The 19,714-nt window shown below is 35.7% G+C and overlaps 1 protein-coding gene across 3 annotated transcripts; it reads right to left on the minus strand.

Annotated features, from left to right (window-relative positions):
* Window positions 1-1,793: 1,793 nt before the first annotated feature.
* Window positions 1,794-19,514, minus strand: dmtn (dematin actin binding protein). Of its 3 annotated transcripts, none has more exons than XM_079860848.1 (15): window positions 19,434-19,514; window positions 11,384-11,443; window positions 10,946-11,008; window positions 10,604-10,759; window positions 10,275-10,319; window positions 9,169-9,301; window positions 9,038-9,082; window positions 8,784-8,927; window positions 7,518-7,627; window positions 7,163-7,268; window positions 6,746-6,810; window positions 6,450-6,503; window positions 4,902-4,967; window positions 4,510-4,590; window positions 1,794-3,250 (listed from the first exon to the last, which is right to left on the minus strand). In XM_079860848.1, the coding sequence occupies exons 2-15, from the start codon at window positions 11,390-11,392 to the stop codon at window positions 3,137-3,139; spliced, it is 1,191 nt and encodes a 396-aa protein (XP_079716974.1). In that variant the 5' UTR covers window positions 11,393-11,443; window positions 19,434-19,514; the 3' UTR covers window positions 1,794-3,136. The 3 variants fall into 3 exon arrangements, 2 of the variants coding, with proteins under 2 accessions (XP_079716974.1, XP_079716975.1); XR_013819991.1 differs by having other exon boundaries at window positions 1,981-3,250; window positions 6,455-6,503; XM_079860849.1 differs by lacking the exons at window positions 1,794-3,250; window positions 4,510-4,590; window positions 4,902-4,967 and adding an exon at window positions 5,987-6,204 and having other exon boundaries at window positions 6,455-6,503.
* Window positions 19,515-19,714: the final 200 nt, after the last annotated feature.

Genomic DNA, 19,714 nt, shown 5'->3' on the forward strand with positions numbered 1-19,714 from the left:
CTTGACTAGGCGTGCTGTGTTTTGAGTAATTAAAAGTTCAGTCTGTAAGAATGACAACTAGTGGTCGAAATAGGTACTGCAGTCCAATTCAAAATATCGGAGATCGTCGTTTCTCCCGCCACTTGCTCCTCAGACTGGACGGCGCTCACACAAGTTGCCAGTTTAAGCACACGCAACAGGAACAAAACAAGCGCTATTGACAATGAAAATTGGCAACGTGCAGTATCACAGACCAAAACAAAAACAAACATTCCAGCCCGGAAACACACATTTCAAAGTAAAATAACTGGCTGTAGAAGTGTTTTTCAGAGAAACGAGTACGTGAACTTGAGCATGTTTCCTCAATATATGCAAACATGTTATGGTATGTTTATGCTTTAGTAGAGTGAAAAAAGTTAGGCTACATACAGCACCTTTAACATGACGTGCATTTAATTAAAATGGGATCAAAGTCGAAGGGGTGAGACTTAAAAGTGGTTAATTTATGCTGCTTTATGTGGGATTATTATTAGGCTTTACTTCTGATATCTTTGCACATTTTGACATTCGCTGCGCCCTCACATACAAAGTTTTATTAGACCTAATTGTCATTCATGTCAATTCATGTCAAGCTTAAAGACATGAAAGGAATGGAAAAATACATAGCAGATTACCGTGTCCGTGGGCCACGTTAAAGATAAGCACAATGGAGCACCGAGTACTGGGTGAAACGGACTCACGACCAGCCGCTGTCTCGGAACCTGGTAAAGAAAAGCACTTTTTTTTTTCAATGCACTTGGCTTCCCTGCGGTTATCCTTTGTCTTGGTCTGACTCACAGGCGGTCACGTGACCTGTCTCCAGTCATTCTATTGTGGGATTGAAACAGCCAGAAGCCCATTTAGACCTCCAGAAAGTGAAAGGTATCGCAGCAAAGTCTAAAGACCTGATGGGCCACCTGAGGGTTTGCCTCTCCAGTCAAACAATGGAGATCTGCAGCAGCGCTCCTGCGAATACAATTGAGCTCCACATTGTGGACAAGTTAATGAGGGGGGTGCTGGAGGGAACGGATATAGTAAGTAGAAGTAAACTTCCAAAAGTGTGGTAGAAGTTAGTTTGACATTTAACACCCTGATATAACACTTATCTTGTGTTTTATTTTTCTCACCGATTCTGCTGAAGATTTTAATGCGAAAATACAATTTTTGTGGGGCATTTGTTTTCAATTGAACCCTGTTTATAGTATAAAACTATATTTATTATACAAGTAGCTTATAGGAAGAGAGTCTCAGAATAGACAATAGTAGTCTTGACAGACGTATTGAACACTACTGACACCTTGTGTTCCGTTATATGAATCACTAGACAGGAAATAGGAAACACTTTTCATTGTTCACTTTTCCAGGCTGTTATTCTCTAAATAAGCAGGTCATTATGTTAATGGAACTACATTAAAGTGTCATAATGTTATGTACTAAATAGTTTAAACTACTTTGTGATTAATAGTGTGGTGTCCACATTTGTTGCTTAAAATTAGTGAATACTTTGTACACCGACAGTTCCTTTTTCTATATAGGCCTAGTTATAGTTTAAACATTTCTACAACAATAAAGGCCAGTTATATGTTATCTTATCATATAGATTGTAAATGTAAAAATAACATAGTAAAATAAAAATAAAAAATATAAAAAGGCATGTTTATAATATAAAATATAATAAATGTTAAATATTTTTTAAAAGTAAGTTAAAAGTATGAAGTAACGTATAATGTACAGTGAAAATCTTTCTTTTTTTAAGTTTTAGGGTAAGAATTTTAAAGAAACTATCAATTTAATTCTGCAAGGACATTCAACTGATCAGAAGAGACAGTATAACATTTACATTGTTCAATTTTTTTTAACTTTAAAATAAATGCTTACTTTCTGTTCATCAAAGAATCCTGAAAAAATATGTTTCCACAAAAAAAAATAAAAATAAAAATAAAAATGAATACGAAGCAGAACAACTGTTGTCAACATTTCTATTTAACAAGACAATACATGTGCGCACAGTTAGGAGATTATTATAATTATAATTTTCATTGAATGTAATTTTACCTTACAAATGTATCTTGACACAAAATCTAACATGAAGCTTTTATTTTTTTTCAACATAACACCGTGTTGTTACAGAAAAACGGTAATGAGACACAGCTATGACCAGACACATAATCGTTGACCAGTCTCCATTAAGTGTGCAGTGCATGACTTGATAACACCTACGCCATTTTAAAAGACCGCAATGGAGAATAACTACTAACGGCAGTGAAAAACCGTATGTATGCATCGACAACAGACATTGGAAATCGAAGTATATGGTTTGCTAGTGGCTTCGTGTGGAACAAAGATCTTCTAGTGTTGTTCAGTAATTACAACCTACTGCATGAAGCACCCACAGTGTACGAGAACCAAAAGCCAGAGCTTTCCAGCAAGCCTGAGCTTAGATATTTCAAATTAGTCCACAGTTTAACACTGTTGCTAATAGCACAAATAGGAGTCATATATCGCAGTGCCTTTTATCGGTAAAACTATAAATAAATAATTTATGTAGACTCCATGTCCATGCATTTTTTGAATGAATGAAAAAGGAATTTTAGTGATTGTTAAAGCTGAACTGAATCAACATCACGAATAGATAAAAATAACATGATATATGTACAGTGCCATACATGTTTCGGATACAATAAATTAAGTTTATAGTGTAATATCAGTGAACACAGTTGAAAAAAAGTGATGGTTTACAATTTAAACTTTGTGTAAATATATAGGCCTATTATTATAAACTTCTCTGGGCACTTTAAGATTTTGAAATGGACATAAGGCGTAAAGAAAGGGCTGGAGCGGTTTATGAAATCGATATTCCATCACTAATAATCCGAGTTTTCAGATATGGAGCGACTGTAGGGGATGTGTGAATCTTCATCCCTGTCTTAATTATGTACACCAGAAGACATATAGAAAGACTGCTGTATATGTGATTGAAATAACGTCTGGTAATGTTGCGTCATCTTCCTTGCTTATCTTGAAATTTCTGCATAGCATCCGTATTAGATTAGAGTGGTTATTACTAGCGTCTCTGGAGGGAGAGTGTTTTTAATGTCCGTGTCCAAATGTCCAAATGCTAGAAAAGGGACACTTTCTTCTTCAGGTCATTCCGTTTCCATAGTGACAGACGATCAAATTCTGTGATGGGCATTCCAAATAAGCTCTGGAAGTCTTCTGGAGACAGATGCCTCTATTATAGACGAGATAAAAACAATCAGCCAGTTTACAGTAGACGTGCAGTCCGAGACAAAACCCTACAACTTAACTTCAAATATTGCAATCAATATTATATGAAAAAAATTCACCCAATATGAGATGAGATATATGCATACCATAATCATAATATTTGTTTAGAAAAGAAAAAGTGTCATTTTTAATTAAAACATTTAAAAGAAATACAAATAATAGTAAGTAAAAGTTATATATTTCTTATATTTATTTATTTTAGTGTTAGAGTGTTTAGAAAAACATATTCATAATAATAATATTAAGAAAAATGTATATTTTTTTATTTTATGAAAATATATATATATTTTATTGTGGTAGGAGTGTTTGGAAAAATGTAGTAATAATAATAATAATAACAAACAATATGAAAATATAAATGTATTTAAAAATAAATATATTTGTGTGGGAGTGTTTGGGAAAAAAATAATAATAAATAAATAAATAACAATAATGAACAATAATAATAATAAATGAACAATGGAGAATATTAAAATGCATTTAAAAAATATTATTTATTTGTCGTAGTGGTGTTTGGGAAACAGTAATTATAATTATAATAATTTATTGAAAACAGTATTTATTTTATTAAAATGTATTATTTTTATTGTAACAATTGAAAATATTTAAATGCATTTTTAAAAATATTATGTATTTACTTATTTATTTATTTGTCATAGGAGTGTTTGGAACACAATAATAATAATAGTTGATAATTGACAATTTGAAAATATTTAAATGCATTTTAAAAAATATTATGTATTTATTTATTTGTCGTAGGAGTGTTTGGAACACAATAATAATAATAATAATAGTTTATTGAAAACAGTATTTATTTTATTAAAATGTATTTATTTATTTATTTGTCATAGGAGTGTTTGGAACACAATAATAATAATAGTTTATTGAAAACAGTATTTATTTTATTAAAATGTATTTATTTATTTATTTGTCGTAGGAGTGTTTGGGAAAAGTAGAAATAATAATAAATGAACAATTTGAAAATAATAAAAATGTATTTTAAAAATATTATTTATCTATTGTAGAAGTGTTTGGAAAACATAATATAATAATAATAACTAGTAATAATAATACTTAAATATTTATTATGAATATTGTTTTATTAATATAATTTTTCTTTTGAGCTGGTTTTACACACTTCGCCTTTCAAGGACCTCAAACTGACTAACTTTTTACTAATGTTAGTGCTCATCTGTGACTTACCTCTAATCTGGTTCTGTCCACACCTGGAGGAAGCTTACTGCGCCCTCTGTGGGTCACAACCAGCATTTCATATGGATATATCTGAAGGGAGAGGTGAGATTTTATGATGTTTTGGGAACATTATATTCAATACTCATCCTGCTTGATTCATTGGACACAGAAAACAGGCCAAAAGCTTCCAAAAGGTTTGCTCTAGGGAGAATGTTTACTGCACATTCAGCCTCCAAAGTTTTCAGTTCACTGTTGCCTTCAGTGATGCTGCCATATTGCATTCTGCATTCAATGGATGCAAGGCTTAGAAGCAACATGGATGTGAGTGAATGTATGGCATGGGGTTAGAAGAGAAAAGGTGAGCATGAAAACTTTGGAGGGTCTCTTAAGATCTGCCTCACCTTCTGTTCCAGAATACTAGGAAGAGAGTTTCCTCTGTCCATTCTCCCACTCTGTGAATCGCCATTCTATGAAGACCCCAGCCCGAGAAAAATGCCCCCCAGGACAAAGGAGATCAATATGAGACAGGTACATTTAGAGAGGAGGGTTTCATTACATCCATAATAATGAACCAGCATCTTTTGACTCATTATTAAAGGAGTCCTGTTATGCTTTTCCACTTTTTCAACATTAGTTAGTGTGTAATGTTGCATCATTAAAGCTAAAAGTCCACTCCAAAGAGAGATATTTTATTGAAGAGAATCCACTTCCCAAGAACTACAACGAAACGGCTCGTTTTGACTACAAAGCATTTTTTTCCGGATCTTGTGAAGTCATGTTACTCATTTAAATAATCCCCGCCCACGGAATACACGCAAATAGGGGACGAGGCCTGGTTGAGCTGCTGCTATGTCAAAGAGACGCTGTTTTTTTCCCCACCCTGTTTCCAAAACTTCCAAAAATGAGTTTGACCTTCCTAAGGCTGACAAACTTAAGAGTGTATCTGTGCTGCACATTTAATGGAGAACAGTTTTCAGAACCACAACGCACAAAAGCTTCTCCTGAAATAGAGCGCTTCTTTGTAGGGAAAATCAGTTGTTCGTGGATCACAACTTGTAATTATGTCGTATTATTTGTAGTTGCGTTTTCTATTAACAGTTCAAATGTTAAGTTTTATGATGTTGCTACGATGTACTCACTTTTGTTGCCAGCTGTTTTGACAATAATGGCTGTGTGTTGAGTTATTTTCAGAGGACAGTAAATATATACTGCTATACAAGCAGCACATTGACTACTCTAAAATATATCCAAGTTTCATTTCTATAGTATTGTCCCTTGAGAAGATATACTAAAATGTTTGCTGAAATGTGAACTGGTCCAGCTAACCAATCATAGCGTATTTCGGAAGGAGGGGCTTTAGTGAAACCGGAACTAAGCAACGTGTTCAGGCCAGACTGGGGAGAGAGGTGCTGTAATAATGTAAAATGTGTGAAAAATAATGTTTTTTGAACAATCAAGCATGAAAGCATATTCTAGTACACCCCAAAAACAAAATCAAGACCTTGTAAATGGGCATAATAGGACCCCTTTAAGTATGCAAACAGTATGTGGTGATCACATGAGTCAGAAGCCATGAGAAAGGAGTGTAGGCTAATGTCAGGGTAAAGATACATTAGTAGCAGGAACAGGATGTGGTTTCCAGGTCATAAAACCCAAACGCCATGCTTGTTAAATCAAATAAACAAAGCCATCTTACCTGTACACCTGAGGAACATGTTAAGAAAAAAAGATTAGAATGAGTTCAAAAAACACAGAATACATATATCAGAAAAATACAATGAGGTCCAAAAAGCTTTAAAATCATTCAATCAAAAGGGGGATGTATCAAATATTTGTTCACATTCATGTGCATTTCGATTCAAAATCGAAATAATAATGGTCTATATTTTATATAGTTTATAATGGAAAAACGATGAGAATCTTGCTTGTGTACACTAACATTTTCTGACTTTACCTGTTTTTACTTTTCCGTTGTCTGTGGAGGTAAAGTCTGCAGACTGCAGCTGCATGCAGAGAGAAAAACAGTTACACACACTAGAGACACTAAAGGACTACAGGAACATCTTAAACAACAGTTGACATGTTCGCCACATGATTGGCACATCTTTAAAAGGGTCACATGAAAAATCTAGGATTTTTAGAAAAGTCTAAAAATGTTAATATTATGAAAACTCAGGGGTCAGGGGAGGGGACATGTTATGATTAAAATGTATAAATGACCCCTTTAAAGAGGAATATCCCTTACCCTTGTGAGGCCTGTTCGACTGCAAGGAGGTAAAGAGGCGGATTTAGTAGCAATGGCTGATGATCCTGCAATGAATGTAAATGAAACATTTCATTAAAAGCACAATAGACATTTCTCTATAGACTTTCTATTCACACAAATGTATTTCATCATTTGAACACTGGGTGTCCTCTGTGACTTGCTGGTTGAGGCAGTGATGCCATAGTAGAACCATTTTTGGTTCCCCACAGAACCTTTCTTAGTGTATTCTAACAATCTAAAGAACTTTTTCACAAGTGCAATGGAAAGGTTCCATGGATGTTAAAGTTTCTTCTTGAAACCACAGCTGCCAATAAAGAACCTTTACTTTTAAGAGTGTAAATACTCAAGCACTTCACTATGTTGAAGTGCATTAAGACTAAAACAGACGTCACATACCCAAATGTATGTTTGTCCCATCTGGCAAGGAACGTGTTTTTCTGCGGATGAGCCCTGATTTCTCTATTTCCTCCTTCAGGATCAATTTGCCCAAGTTGGACTGTATCTGAAAAACAAACAGCCCAGTCATGATTAGAGAGCTCCATTAAACGCTGGCCTCATGTTATCCTTCCAGCACTCACTTCCATTTATTGGCCTGAAAACAAAACACTTAATCATCTAGCCTTAGAGAAAATATTCCAGCCCAGCGTCTGATTTATTCTAGACTGACAGACAGACAGTGAGGGATATTAATCTGAACAGGAGTTATTGATATGGGGCAGTGAGTCCTGCTCCAGACAGAAGCTGCTTTCACCTTCTGAAGTTCCTGTTCCTGGAGTCTCTTTGCATCTTCAGTCAGGTCCTCAAACTCATCGTCCTCCATTGGTTTTCCCTGCTCGGCTGCTTTCTTTCTCCACTCGATCTCTGTGAGGAATTGACAGACGCTGTAAAAAAGCGTATCACCCTTGAGGGTGTACCAATGAAGGGGCTTTCGCACCGGGTAGTTATAGGAACTAGAGACCAGGGGAGTCCCCCCAGCCAGGACCATTTTCCTTGTTGCATTCTCACCGGCAGTTGGATCTTTGAAGTGACGTAAGCCTTCACTTAAGTGGTTAATAGTCATTTCTTATACGTTATTAGATCGAACTGTTAAACAAAGTAAACGTATACAAAAAAGTATTATATTGTGTGTCATGTGAGTGATGCCCAATGCCGCTAGCTGAGCAGAAATACATAATCATGTTTCGCTGGGTCCCTTCAAAGTCTAATTGGATTTCCTCCTCAGCGTAAATGCTGAGAAGTGCCTGGACTTCGACGTTGGTCCATCTCTCGCTGTTTTTCATGTTTGCGGAGTAAATATATAGGCTATAAACTGTGTGTTTATATGGCTTTTTAAAAATGACGGGTGCCAGTGTTTCGCATGCATTCAACCAATCAACGTACACTTACTAATCAGGCACAACACAAAGTTTACAGCATTAAGTAAGTTTATAAATAATAAATAAGTTTATAAAAATGTCCGGCGCGGGAAAATTGGGTATAATTCGACTCGGTATGTTGCACTGAATTAAAAAGAGACCCGTTTTTGGGCAAACCGGTCAGAAATTATACGCAAAAATCGCCATTTTTCATATCTCCTGACCAGTAGGTGGCGCTGTGCCAAAACACTGTAGGTAGCCTCAGGTCATGCTTGTGATGACACATACCAAATTTGGTCTGAAAAATACGCTAAAGCATTGCAGCAATAATACATCTATTTTGACGTGCTCTTTGTCAAATTCGTTCGCACGTTATTCGAGAACGTTTTGGTCTATCAAAAGAGTTTTAAATAACTTTATGCCAGCATGGTCTGAAGATGATGTGAGCCACTTTTGATGAAAATCAGACAAACATTGCGTCATAGGATGCAATCGAATCGTCTTGAGCCAAAGAATAAGAGGAAAAAAATTAGTTTCTAGCCCTTACGGTTCAAAAGTTATTAGTGCTAGTCAATGGTGTGGAGCGGGAGACCAATAAAATGTCATTGTGGGCGGGGCTACTGTCCAATGCCACAGAAATATGAAAGCTGGTGAGCATTTACCCATAGTAGCTAGAGAGGGTGGACAGGGCCAGTACTCTGTCTCTATCTTTGAAGGCTGGTTGGGATCAGGTGGTTGGGCTGCTGGGAACTTGGAGGACTCAATGATGACATCCTGTTTATTATGAGACATTCCAGTCTCTCTTTCTGAGGACAGGGAGAAGATAAACATCAGGATGTTACCAGTGAATCTGACCTTACACCTTGGAAAACCAGTAATCTATGATTTATAACAAACATTATAAATGAACAAATACCGTGTTTGTAAATTGGTGGTTTCTTATAGATGTTGATGCCACTGTCTGAAACAGGAATGGATGCACAGTTACAACACATTTGCATGATTATGAAACATTGTGCTATGAAAACCCTCTGATGAACGAAGCACCTGGCCTGTGGAAGTGCTGCATGGGGCCTTTGGAGGCAGGGCTGATTTTGCGGAGGTGCACGGTGGAGCCCATGTTGGACCCTCCTGGAGACCCCTGCTCTGGCCACTCCTTTGACTCTTTTGAGGCAAATATCTGAAGAAACAGGGGAATTGCATATACCTTCTATTATTTTGAAATGCTAATAATGAAGCACTGGCTTATGGTAACATAACTTCATGTTTCAAACCCGACGTTAAGAATGGACATAATTTAAGCACTCAGCGTGTTAACAGAAACCAGACCATCATATTTCACTGCCTGCATCAATAATATGACACTGCAAACTCATGCCTTACAGTAAAATATGCTAATGGAAGTCAGAAGCATAGAATGCTGTTTGATTCCACTGTTCAATGTTCTAGAGTAAGTTTTTAATTAAAAAACTTAATTAAATAGCAGTGCACAATATTACAATTCTGGCTGACACCAATGCTAATTATTTTCAGTGAGTGACCGATATAAAATCAATACATTACATTATTATTATTCAATACATTTTATTATTTTATAAGATAAAAATTAAACTAAAATTAAATATATGGATAAAACTTGGATAATTATTTTGATATTTGCTAAATAAAGATTGGTTGAATAATGTTTCTATGACTGCACCACAATAATGTGAATTAAAGATATTAAATTAAAATATTACAATATTATAATCGTATTAATATTATTAATTATAATGAATAAAAATTAAATAATTTTAAACATTTGTCCGATAACGATACGAAAATTATTTTCATGTTCTGGTCAATATCCAATAAATGGATAATACTAAAATTAAATACTATTTAAAAAAATATAAATAAATAAATAAATAAATATAATATAATATGGAAAATAAGTGGATGTCTTTAATGTGAATTAAATGAAATTAAAGTACACTGTGTCATATTCACGCTAGCAAGCATAATTAAAATACAGAACTGAAACAATGTAATTTAAAATGGCAGCGTCATTAATTGAGTGTCTCAGTAAAGCAATCACATGTGAAGTGTGCAGGGAGATAAACGCGCTAGTTAAAGCTAGTGATCAGTGACTAGCGGCCGTCCTGGTGTCTCACCTCGGGGGAAGGAGGGGGCGAGATAGAGTGAGGCGACATTGATCTCTGTAGAAGACGAGGAGAGAAAACAGAACACACACATACAGTACATGCTTTGTCTTCAAGGCCTGACATTCAAATGCCACTTTTACACACACACAAATCATTTAACACGCATAACAAAGCTTGACTAATAACATTACATCTCATCATTATATTCAGCTTCCTGTTTGCCAAAACACATATATTGATTCTACTTTAAGTGGAAGCAGTAAAACGTACAATAACCCTTCTCAAACGATACAATGAAACAAAGACTTGATTTAAAGAGACACTGGCTCTTTTCTGACCTCTCTGCTTCTGGAGAGACCCATCCGATCCAGGGCTGAGATATTAAAATGCGGCTCGTACACCATCAGATCTGGCCGTTCCACCTCAAGAATGGCTTTGTCTTTGGGAATGGCGGCCAAGTCCTTATATCCAATGACCTGATTGTCCATCCGTGCCTTTGGGGAGTTAAACAGAAAGAGGCTGAGTTCAGTTTGGCGTGAAAGAAGCGGTTGTCCTCTGAGATGCCTCGTGGGGTTCCTAGGAACCGGGATATTGAGCATGTGCTTTACGGCAGATAACAGAACGGAATGTGTTATCTGCGAAACTGAAAGCTATTGAGCGTCCAGGCTAGTTTTACTTACCACAATAGAGGTGGCTGGGGATCCAGGAGCACTTGGACCCCGGGAAGACGGGGCCGTCCCTGCCTGCAGCGGTGGAGCAGATCAGAAAGGTCAGAGGTCATAATTTAACTGCTCTTATCTCTTATCCAATGACATGTTGTTAATGAGAAATAAGACCTATATCTAATATCATCAATCAAACTGATGATGTCTGTCACTCGGCCACGCCCCCTTTCCATTCTCACTAAGGGAAAAAACCCCAGTGCAGATATGATCATGCTTTAATGGGCTTACTTTGACAGAAATATAATATAGATTAGTATACACACATGAGACTATTGATTAGTATACACATATGAGAATAAAACAATAAAAAGCTATATAAATATTTCAGAAACCCTAGTGTTTGGAGATCAATGATTCATGGCAGCAAGATGAAATGAATTCAACATACTTTACCTTCTGCATGACTGAGGACAACTATAAAACTCCCTTCTTTGTTCTTCCAGATACTCAGATCTGCAATAAACCATAAAAAGACCAAACGTGAATTTAATATACAAACAAGTCAGGTTATCTTATAGAAGTAACTTATTTGTTACCTGGATATTTTAATTGTTATACCAATTTCCAGTAATAATATATATTTCTTGAATTATGTTTATTTTTCTTTATTAGAAGTTAAAGAATTATTATTATTGTAAGTTTTCTTAAAATAAGTATTCTTACTAAGGCTGCATTTATTTGATTAAAAAGTACAGTAAATATTGGGAAATATTTCAATATTTGTGAAATATATAAAACTCCATATGGCTCCGGGGGGTTAATAAAGGCCTTCTGAAGCGAAGCGATGAGTTTGTGAAAGGAAAATATTCATATTTAAAACTTTATAAAGTAAAATAACTAGCTTCCGGCCAAACGAACATACGGATTTGACTAAGTCTAAAGCGCAACTTATGCAAGTAATGTGGCGTACTGCTGATATTTAAGCTACAGATGCACTTTTATGATGGATGGATGGACTTTTATGATGGATAGATGCACTTTTATGATGGATGGATGCACTTTTATGATGGATAGATGCACTTTTATGATGGATGGATGCACTTTTATGATGGATGGATGCACTTTTATGATGGATGGATGCACTTTTATGATGGATAGATGCACTTTTATGATGGATAGATGCACCTTTATGATGGATGGATGCACTTTTATGATGGATGGATGCACTTTTATGATGGATGGATGGACTTTTATGATGGATAGATGCACTTTTATGATGGATGGATGCACTTTTATGATGGATGGATGCACTTTTATGATGGATGGATGCACTTTTATGATGATAGATGCACTTTTATGATGGATGGATGCACTTTTATGATGGATGGATGGATGCACTTTTATGATGGATAGATGCACTTTTATGATGGATGGATGCACTTTTATGATGGATGGATGCACTTTTATAGCCTGGGTGCCAGCCCGAACCCCGCCCACAACATTTTTTGGTCGGGAAGTTCGGTCTGGACTCGATCCATTGAGGAGTAATTATGCTCGGCTCCTAGAAGGCCGAGCCAATCAAATTGCCAGGGCGGGCTTTATACGATGATGGACAGATGGTCTGCGGTTACGTAATCACCCACGTCACCAAAGATCGCTTGATTTGAATTGGAGAATTGAGATTTCACGAGTTCACATTTACAAATAAGTCAGATAGAATAAATGCGTAGGCTATATGAGATGTCACGAGTTCACACAAATAAGTAAGATAGAATAAATGCGTATATGACGTGCTGTCCAAGGAGAGGGCTGTGGGCTCTCGGTAGCCATACTCCCCCCGTGTTCCTGGTTGTGAGAGAACAAGACAAGAATGAGGATTCGGGGTGGTGGAAGGACCGAGGGATGCTGAAAAACTGTCAAGGAGTGTTGTTAGGTAAGTTGACAGAGTGAATATGCTTCCTCGGTAACGTTAGACATGGTATTGTTTGATGACAAGTTGATATTGGATTGATTATTTGTACGTGCTCCTCCCGAACTTTGTTTATGAAACATCATGTGTAGATTCCGCCATCGCGTCTGTTATAGAAGATATCGACAGCGCATTCATTTTAAAAGAGGAACAGAGAGCCACGCCCGCGACATTTTGTTGGTTGAAAATATGAATGAAGAACATGCGTCATTTACTCCGTTGCTCTGATTGGTTGTAGGTCTATCCAATTGAGTGCAGAGGGGTTTTTTTCCTAGTTCGGTTGAGACACGCCCCATAATCAAATCTCTATGGAGCGGTATCAGACTCACATTCTGACTAGAATATGAGTATGACGAAGTCAGGCTAGCACTTTTATGATGGATGGATGCACTTTTATGATGGATAGATGCACTTTTATGATGGATGGATGGATGGATGCACTTTTATGATGGATAGATGCACTTTTATGATGGATGGATGGATGGATGGATGCACTTTTATGATGGATAGATGCACTTTTATGATGGATGGATGCACTTTTATGATGGATAGATGCACTTTTATGATGATAGATGCAGTTTTATGATGGATGGATGCACTTTTATGATGGATGGAAGCACTTTTATGATGGATGGATGGATGCACTTTTATGATGGATGGATGCACTTTTATGATGGATGGATGCACTTTTATGATGGATAGATGCACTTTTATGATGGATGGATGCACTTTTATGATGGATGGATGCACTTTTATGATGGATAGATGCACTTTTATGATGGATGGATGCACTTTTATGATGGATAGATGCACTTTTATGATGGATGGATGCACTTTTATGATGGATAGATGCACTTTTATGATGGATGGATGCACTTTTATGATGGATAGATGCACTTTTATGGACTTCAAAACAGAAACAGTCATTCACTGCCATTATAAAGCTTGGAAGAGCCAGGCCATTTTTTAATATAACTCCGATTGTATTCGTCTGAAAGAAGAATGTCATATACACTTAGGATGACTTGAAGATGAGTAAATCATGGGCTAATTTTCATTTTAAAGTGAACTACTCCTTTAAATCAAGTCTTAGTATTGATTGCTTCTCAAAGAAAACTATTAAAACCTTCAAATCTTGTATATTTAGATATTTTCAGTGAAAAACAATATTTTACAAGGCATTTCCCATACTTCCGAAAACATACAGTACACATTAAATTGGAAATAGAAAGTTGGTCTTGATATTCTGCTATGAGTTTTGATTTCAAATAAATCACAATTTTAGAAAGATGAATACAGTCTGCTCCAAAACAACATTGTGAAATTCAGATGAGTTCATTAAAACAGTTTCTGGATGAAACAGCCCATTAGCCTCACACTCTATCACCAGAGCATTCCTGAAAATCAGTCTGAGCTGATCCTCCCACTGAGGGTGTTCAACACGCCCACTCATATCACACATTTCATTTCATCACCCACCACAGGATATTTGGATAACAAGGTTAGCTTCTGCACTGAATTCAGAGAGGCATCTGTTTTAGGAATTACAAATTCCTACAAAAAAAGGTTCAAATGGGTTCTAGAACCCTAGGGATCTTGACTCAATTTTAAAGGACCCTCTGTATGGAGAAATGTCTTAAATGATTGCATAATACTTTCATGTTTAATGGGTTATTTAATTTCCCCCCTAGTGATCAAGTATGATTACGAGCTGTTTAAGTCATAAAATTTAATTAAAAATGAATTAAGACTAAATTCATAGAATTATCCCATGATGGCATTCATATGAAGTGCCTGACAGAAACCTTTAAGGTTCAGAGGCTTTTCTTCTAAGAGTCTGTTAAAACATTTTTCTCCAAGCTCAGTTCAATACGCAAGCTGATAACATAATATTTCTATTTTATATCTATTTAGCTTTTATTTATTTCTATTTCAGTGCTAGTACTTGGGTTTTAATCATTTTAGTACTTCATTTTATTTCAGTTAGTTGCCTGGGCAACAGTTCTAATTAAAGATTTTCATCCAATATTTCTATTCTATTTCTATTTAGCTTTCATTTATATCTATCTCAGTTTTAGTCATTTTAAAAGCTGCTGTCAGTATTACTAAATATGAAGAAAGCAGTTACACCAACCGTTTGATCTCCACTCAGAGGATCAGTGGACTAATATCTTTATGAAATGAGACATTAATTCATTAGACGCAGAGACATCCTGTTAGTGTGGGGGAGGGGAAGTGACATCAAGATTGCTCACCCAATTTCACCTTGAGCAGAGAATTATCCACAGAATTTATCAGGTTCCAGCATCGGGAAAACAGCAGAGAATTATACTGAGTACAGATGGTTTCGGGTTGGCAGTCGTTAATGTGCTAATCAGTTTTAACAGTAATTTCAATTTCATATAAGGACGAGCCTTGAATATTTTATGACAAGAGCATAAGTAACACGCAGGGTACAAGCCTCAAGGCGTTTTGAATCCATTTCCTTGCATTAAAATAGCTGACAAAGATACTCTATTTGCAAAAACAGCTTTTTGATTGGATGGAGTTCACTCGGGGTAAAGCTAGAGCTTTTTCGTTCCGGTTTGTTTTGACTGCTCATGTGTTGCTTCAGGGGAAAAAAGACAAAAATGTCAAGGGAAACGCATAACATTTACAGGCAAATGGGGAATGTGACATTATGTGACCACCCAACTTCTCAATACTGTAATAGAATTTTAAATGTTAAAATCAAATAATTATAGAAATACTATAAATTACAAAAAAAATCACATTTATTCTAATATGCCAATTCTGTCTAGATTTAACCACATTTTTTGATAACACTTTACAATAAGGTTTCATTAGTTTACAGTAATTAACTATAAAGTTAACATGAATGAAAAACATTTATTAATCTCAATTAATGTTCATTTCAACATTTACTAACAGATTACTGAAATCAAAAGTTGGACCTGAACTAACATGAACAAAGATGAATAAATTATATGTATTGCACATCGCCAGTTATTGTTAGCATGCATTAACCAATGTCAACTAATGGGACCTTATTGTAAAGCGTTACCCATTTTCATTTGCTTTTTGGTAATCCAGACAAGTTTCCTTGGCAGTTTTAAGACACCCTTAAACAGCATATTAAACCTTCCCTTTTCTATTTACTCTAAAAATATTGATTTCTTTTCAGTGAAAAATCATTGAGAGAGAAATCTATTGTAGCACCAAACATCACTGTGGTTTCCTTTCCTCAGCCATACACATCTGTCCCTGCTGGTTAGTAGGGTTAGCGATCGGCTCGAGTCAGGTTTACTCTGGCGTGAAGGACGGTGTGTGTGTGTGTGTGTGCTGAAGACGTGATTGATCACTCTGAGCACAATGTAAATGGCCTGTCATCTGAGACGAAGGGACCCATGTGCATCAAGCTCCCTGTAATTCAAGTTCAATCTGGCTAAGAACAGTCCCTGAGCACCAGGCTCAAATAAAGTTTGATTTAGTGCTGATTCACATGCCGAGAAGACAATTTAGCACTTAAACAGCACTAACCAGTTACCTACTGTGTGGAGATGTCATGTGTTTTTGTGCTGTGAACTTCAGGATACTGCTAGATAGCACACATCACCTCAGAAGGTAGCAGAGAACGAGGCCGATAGTTTTGAGATTTTCTTTCAAAGTGAAGTTCTACTGCAAAACTATCATACCATCTTTTGTTAAAGTCATAATGGCCACTAGTAATACAATATTGATCTTATTAGAGGAGGTCAGAGACAACTTTATCTTAATAAAGAGCACATTTTAATAACATACAGAAATAATAGTGGTGCAGGGATGATGTATTTTTGTAGGCCAACCTGGAAGTTAGCATCACGTCGGTTCCCTCGACAAAAGCTTAATAGGATTTCCATTGGCTTTTGGATTAGAAAATAAAAGTTTAAGATTCTTGCACATTTTGTTCATCTTGATAATCTTCACAAATGAACACAACCTATGAATTTTGAAGCGTAAAAGCTAAACATGGGTTATAAACTAACTACACATGACAAGGTCACCATCACTAAGCTTCCGACAACTCTTTCTTTCTTTAAAAACACTGAAAAGTCTGAGTTATAATAGTTTGCGAGAGCATGGTTATAAACACAATGAGGCTGTGAAAGCGGACTTATGTTTATGAGTTTATCTGTTCGTCCTGATGACATTTAATGTTCCGACAACCTCTGTAATCCCATTTATCCACTCGTCAGCAACTGCAAGACAAGTAAAAGCTTTTTAAAAAGTCACAAGGAGGTATTACTGATGTATTTATATCGTAGAGTAAAACGTGAACATATCTTGAGCTTGTGTTCCAAAAATGCAAACTTGTTTTCCGGTTTTGGCCTACAAAAATACATCAAACGTCACAAAAAATACATGAGCAAACTTAGTTGCTTTTATGCAGAATTGTTTATTTTAGCGGTCAGAAATAACGTATAAATTAGCAGTCTAAGTGGGACAGCTGACATTTCGACTTTTACTCACTTTTACTCAATGTCATGGATCAAGGGTGAATCACTGTTGAATTTTGTTTCAATTTTAAAAATTTGTTTCGACATTGTTTCAACATAGCCTATTATTTCTACAAAATCCTGTTCAAATTTAAATTTACAAGTATTTTGATTTAAGTATTTGAAAAAAACTTTTTAGAACCTTGAGTATTAAATGTTATTTTTTTCAATTTTGAAACAACAACACTGAATGTTGGTCATTTTTTTCTGACTGGCATATTATAATCATTTTAAATATGTTAAACTGTTTATTAAATTATATCGATCAGTTGAAAAATCAGTTTTCAGTTGAATACTTTCAGCTTTTCATTATTTTTAATTCATAACTAGAGGTACAATTGACCTTGACCTCAGTCACAGCCATTATAAATGAGCATCTTTAATTCATGTTAACTTTCAACCAACAAAATAAATGCAATTAAAGGGATAGTTCACCCAAGAGTGTAAATTCTGTCATCGTTTACTCACCCTTAAGTTGTTCCGAACCTGTATGAGTTTCTTTCTTATGTTAAACACAAAAGAAGATATTTTGAAGAATGTCGGTAATCAAACAGTTTGGAAGTCAATGGGGTCCATCAACTTTTTGGTTACCGAAATTCTTCAAAATATCTTCTTTTGTGTTCAGCAGAAGAAAGAAACAGGTTTGGAACAACTTGAGGGTGAGTAAATGATGACAGAATTTACATTTTTGGGTGAACTATCCCTTTAAATTTTGTTAACCTTTAACCAAAAACCTATAGATAACAATTAATACAGTTAAATAAAAATAATTAGAAACAACAAATTATACTTTAAATGATGGTCTACAGATATTAAGTAGCTGGTAGGCTGCTAATTACTATCGATACACTTATAAAATTAATCTATTCCATGCATGCTCATAGCAGGATAAAATAGTATATACTGTACTACTACAAAGTACGCTGATCAACCACAGAAAAGCTTAAATGATACCATTACTAACACTACTCTGTAAAAGACAGCATAGTATGTCAGACCAGTATTAATGGGCCTGCTTCAAGCATTACTGAAAACAGCGAGTGTTGATAAGGAAGCCAGTGCACTTACGAGATCCAGAGAATGCCCTTGTCTCTCATCCGAGAGGTTTAGCAAGCAAGAGTAATATGATTCTTATTCACAGCAGAATCTTAATCAGCATTTGTGTCTGAAAACTAAACATCTGACACAATTGTTAAAGGGATAGTTCACCCAAAAAATGTAAACTGTCATTAACTCACTCTCAAATTGTTCCAAACCTGTATGAGTTTGAAACACAAAAGAAGATATTTTGAAGAATGTTGGTAATCAAACAGTTGATGGACCCCATTGACTTCCATTGTTTTTTCCTACTATGGAGGTTAATGGGGGGGGGGGGGGGGGGTTACCAACATTACCAACATTCTTCAAAATATCTTCTTTTGTGAGAGAAACTATTACAGGTTTGCTTGCGGGTGAGTAAATTATGACAAAATGGGTGAACTATCCCTTTAAATTTCTCTTGTTTTAAAGATGTTTAAATATTTTTACTGGAAGACAAGACAAAAATACTGATTAAGAAAATGATCAGAACTCTTCCAACACTCATATAGAGGCAAAAAGACCACCTTCTAGCATCATCACAACACACTTCCAAGCATGTGCATCAGTGTTTGAGTTAAAATCATACAATATATATATAACAATTGCATTTTAAAAGGAAAAGATACAAATTTTAATCTGGACTTGAGTATAAATAATAATTTGGTTTTGTTTTTACCAAAGTAAACAGAAGAAACCAGTGATAAGTTTATGGTAGAATATATATATATATATATATATATATATATATATATATATATATATATATATATATATATACATACATATATTGCATATTTAGGTCAAACTGCACAGGACCAAGCACCAAAAATCCATAGCTTCATAAACAAATTAAGAACCAACCATAATTAGTTTGAAAGGAAAGGGTAATTTTAGAGGCAAAACAAGCCACAATACACACCAGGATTCCACCTCAGCTCCAGCTCTGTGATGAAGAGGAAATCCTACACTGAGAGATCCAGACTTCCTGTCATCCTTCTCCCATTCCTCATCGTCTCTCTCTCTCTCTCTCTCTCTCTCTCTCTCTCTCTCTGCACGCTGTCTAGAAGACCCCACCCACTTCTCTCTCCACCCAAACTGAAAAGCACTTATCTCAGCGGACCAAGAGCAGCCAACGCCCAATCAGACGAGTCGGTTGCGTCACCAGGGCAACGCTGTGCTCCGTCTGAAGAGAATTCTCAA

The sequence above is a fragment of the Squalius cephalus genome, assembly GCF_949319135.1.
Source record: "Squalius cephalus genome assembly, chromosome: 24".
NCBI lineage: Eukaryota > Metazoa > Chordata > Actinopteri > Cypriniformes > Leuciscidae > Squalius > Squalius cephalus.

What these genes read in the sequence shown, in the direction of transcription:
- dmtn (XM_079860848.1), bottom strand. An exon ending in ACCACCAATTTACAAACACG is followed by an intron (nt 8,928 to 9,037) that starts GTATTTGTTCAT and finishes CCCTGTCCTCAG; the next exon opens with AAAGAGAGACTGGAATGTCT. An exon ending in GAAAAGTAAAAACAGGTAAA is followed by an intron (nt 4,968 to 6,449) that starts GTCAGAAAATGT and finishes GGGTCTTCATAG; the next exon opens with AATGGCGATTCACAGAGTGG.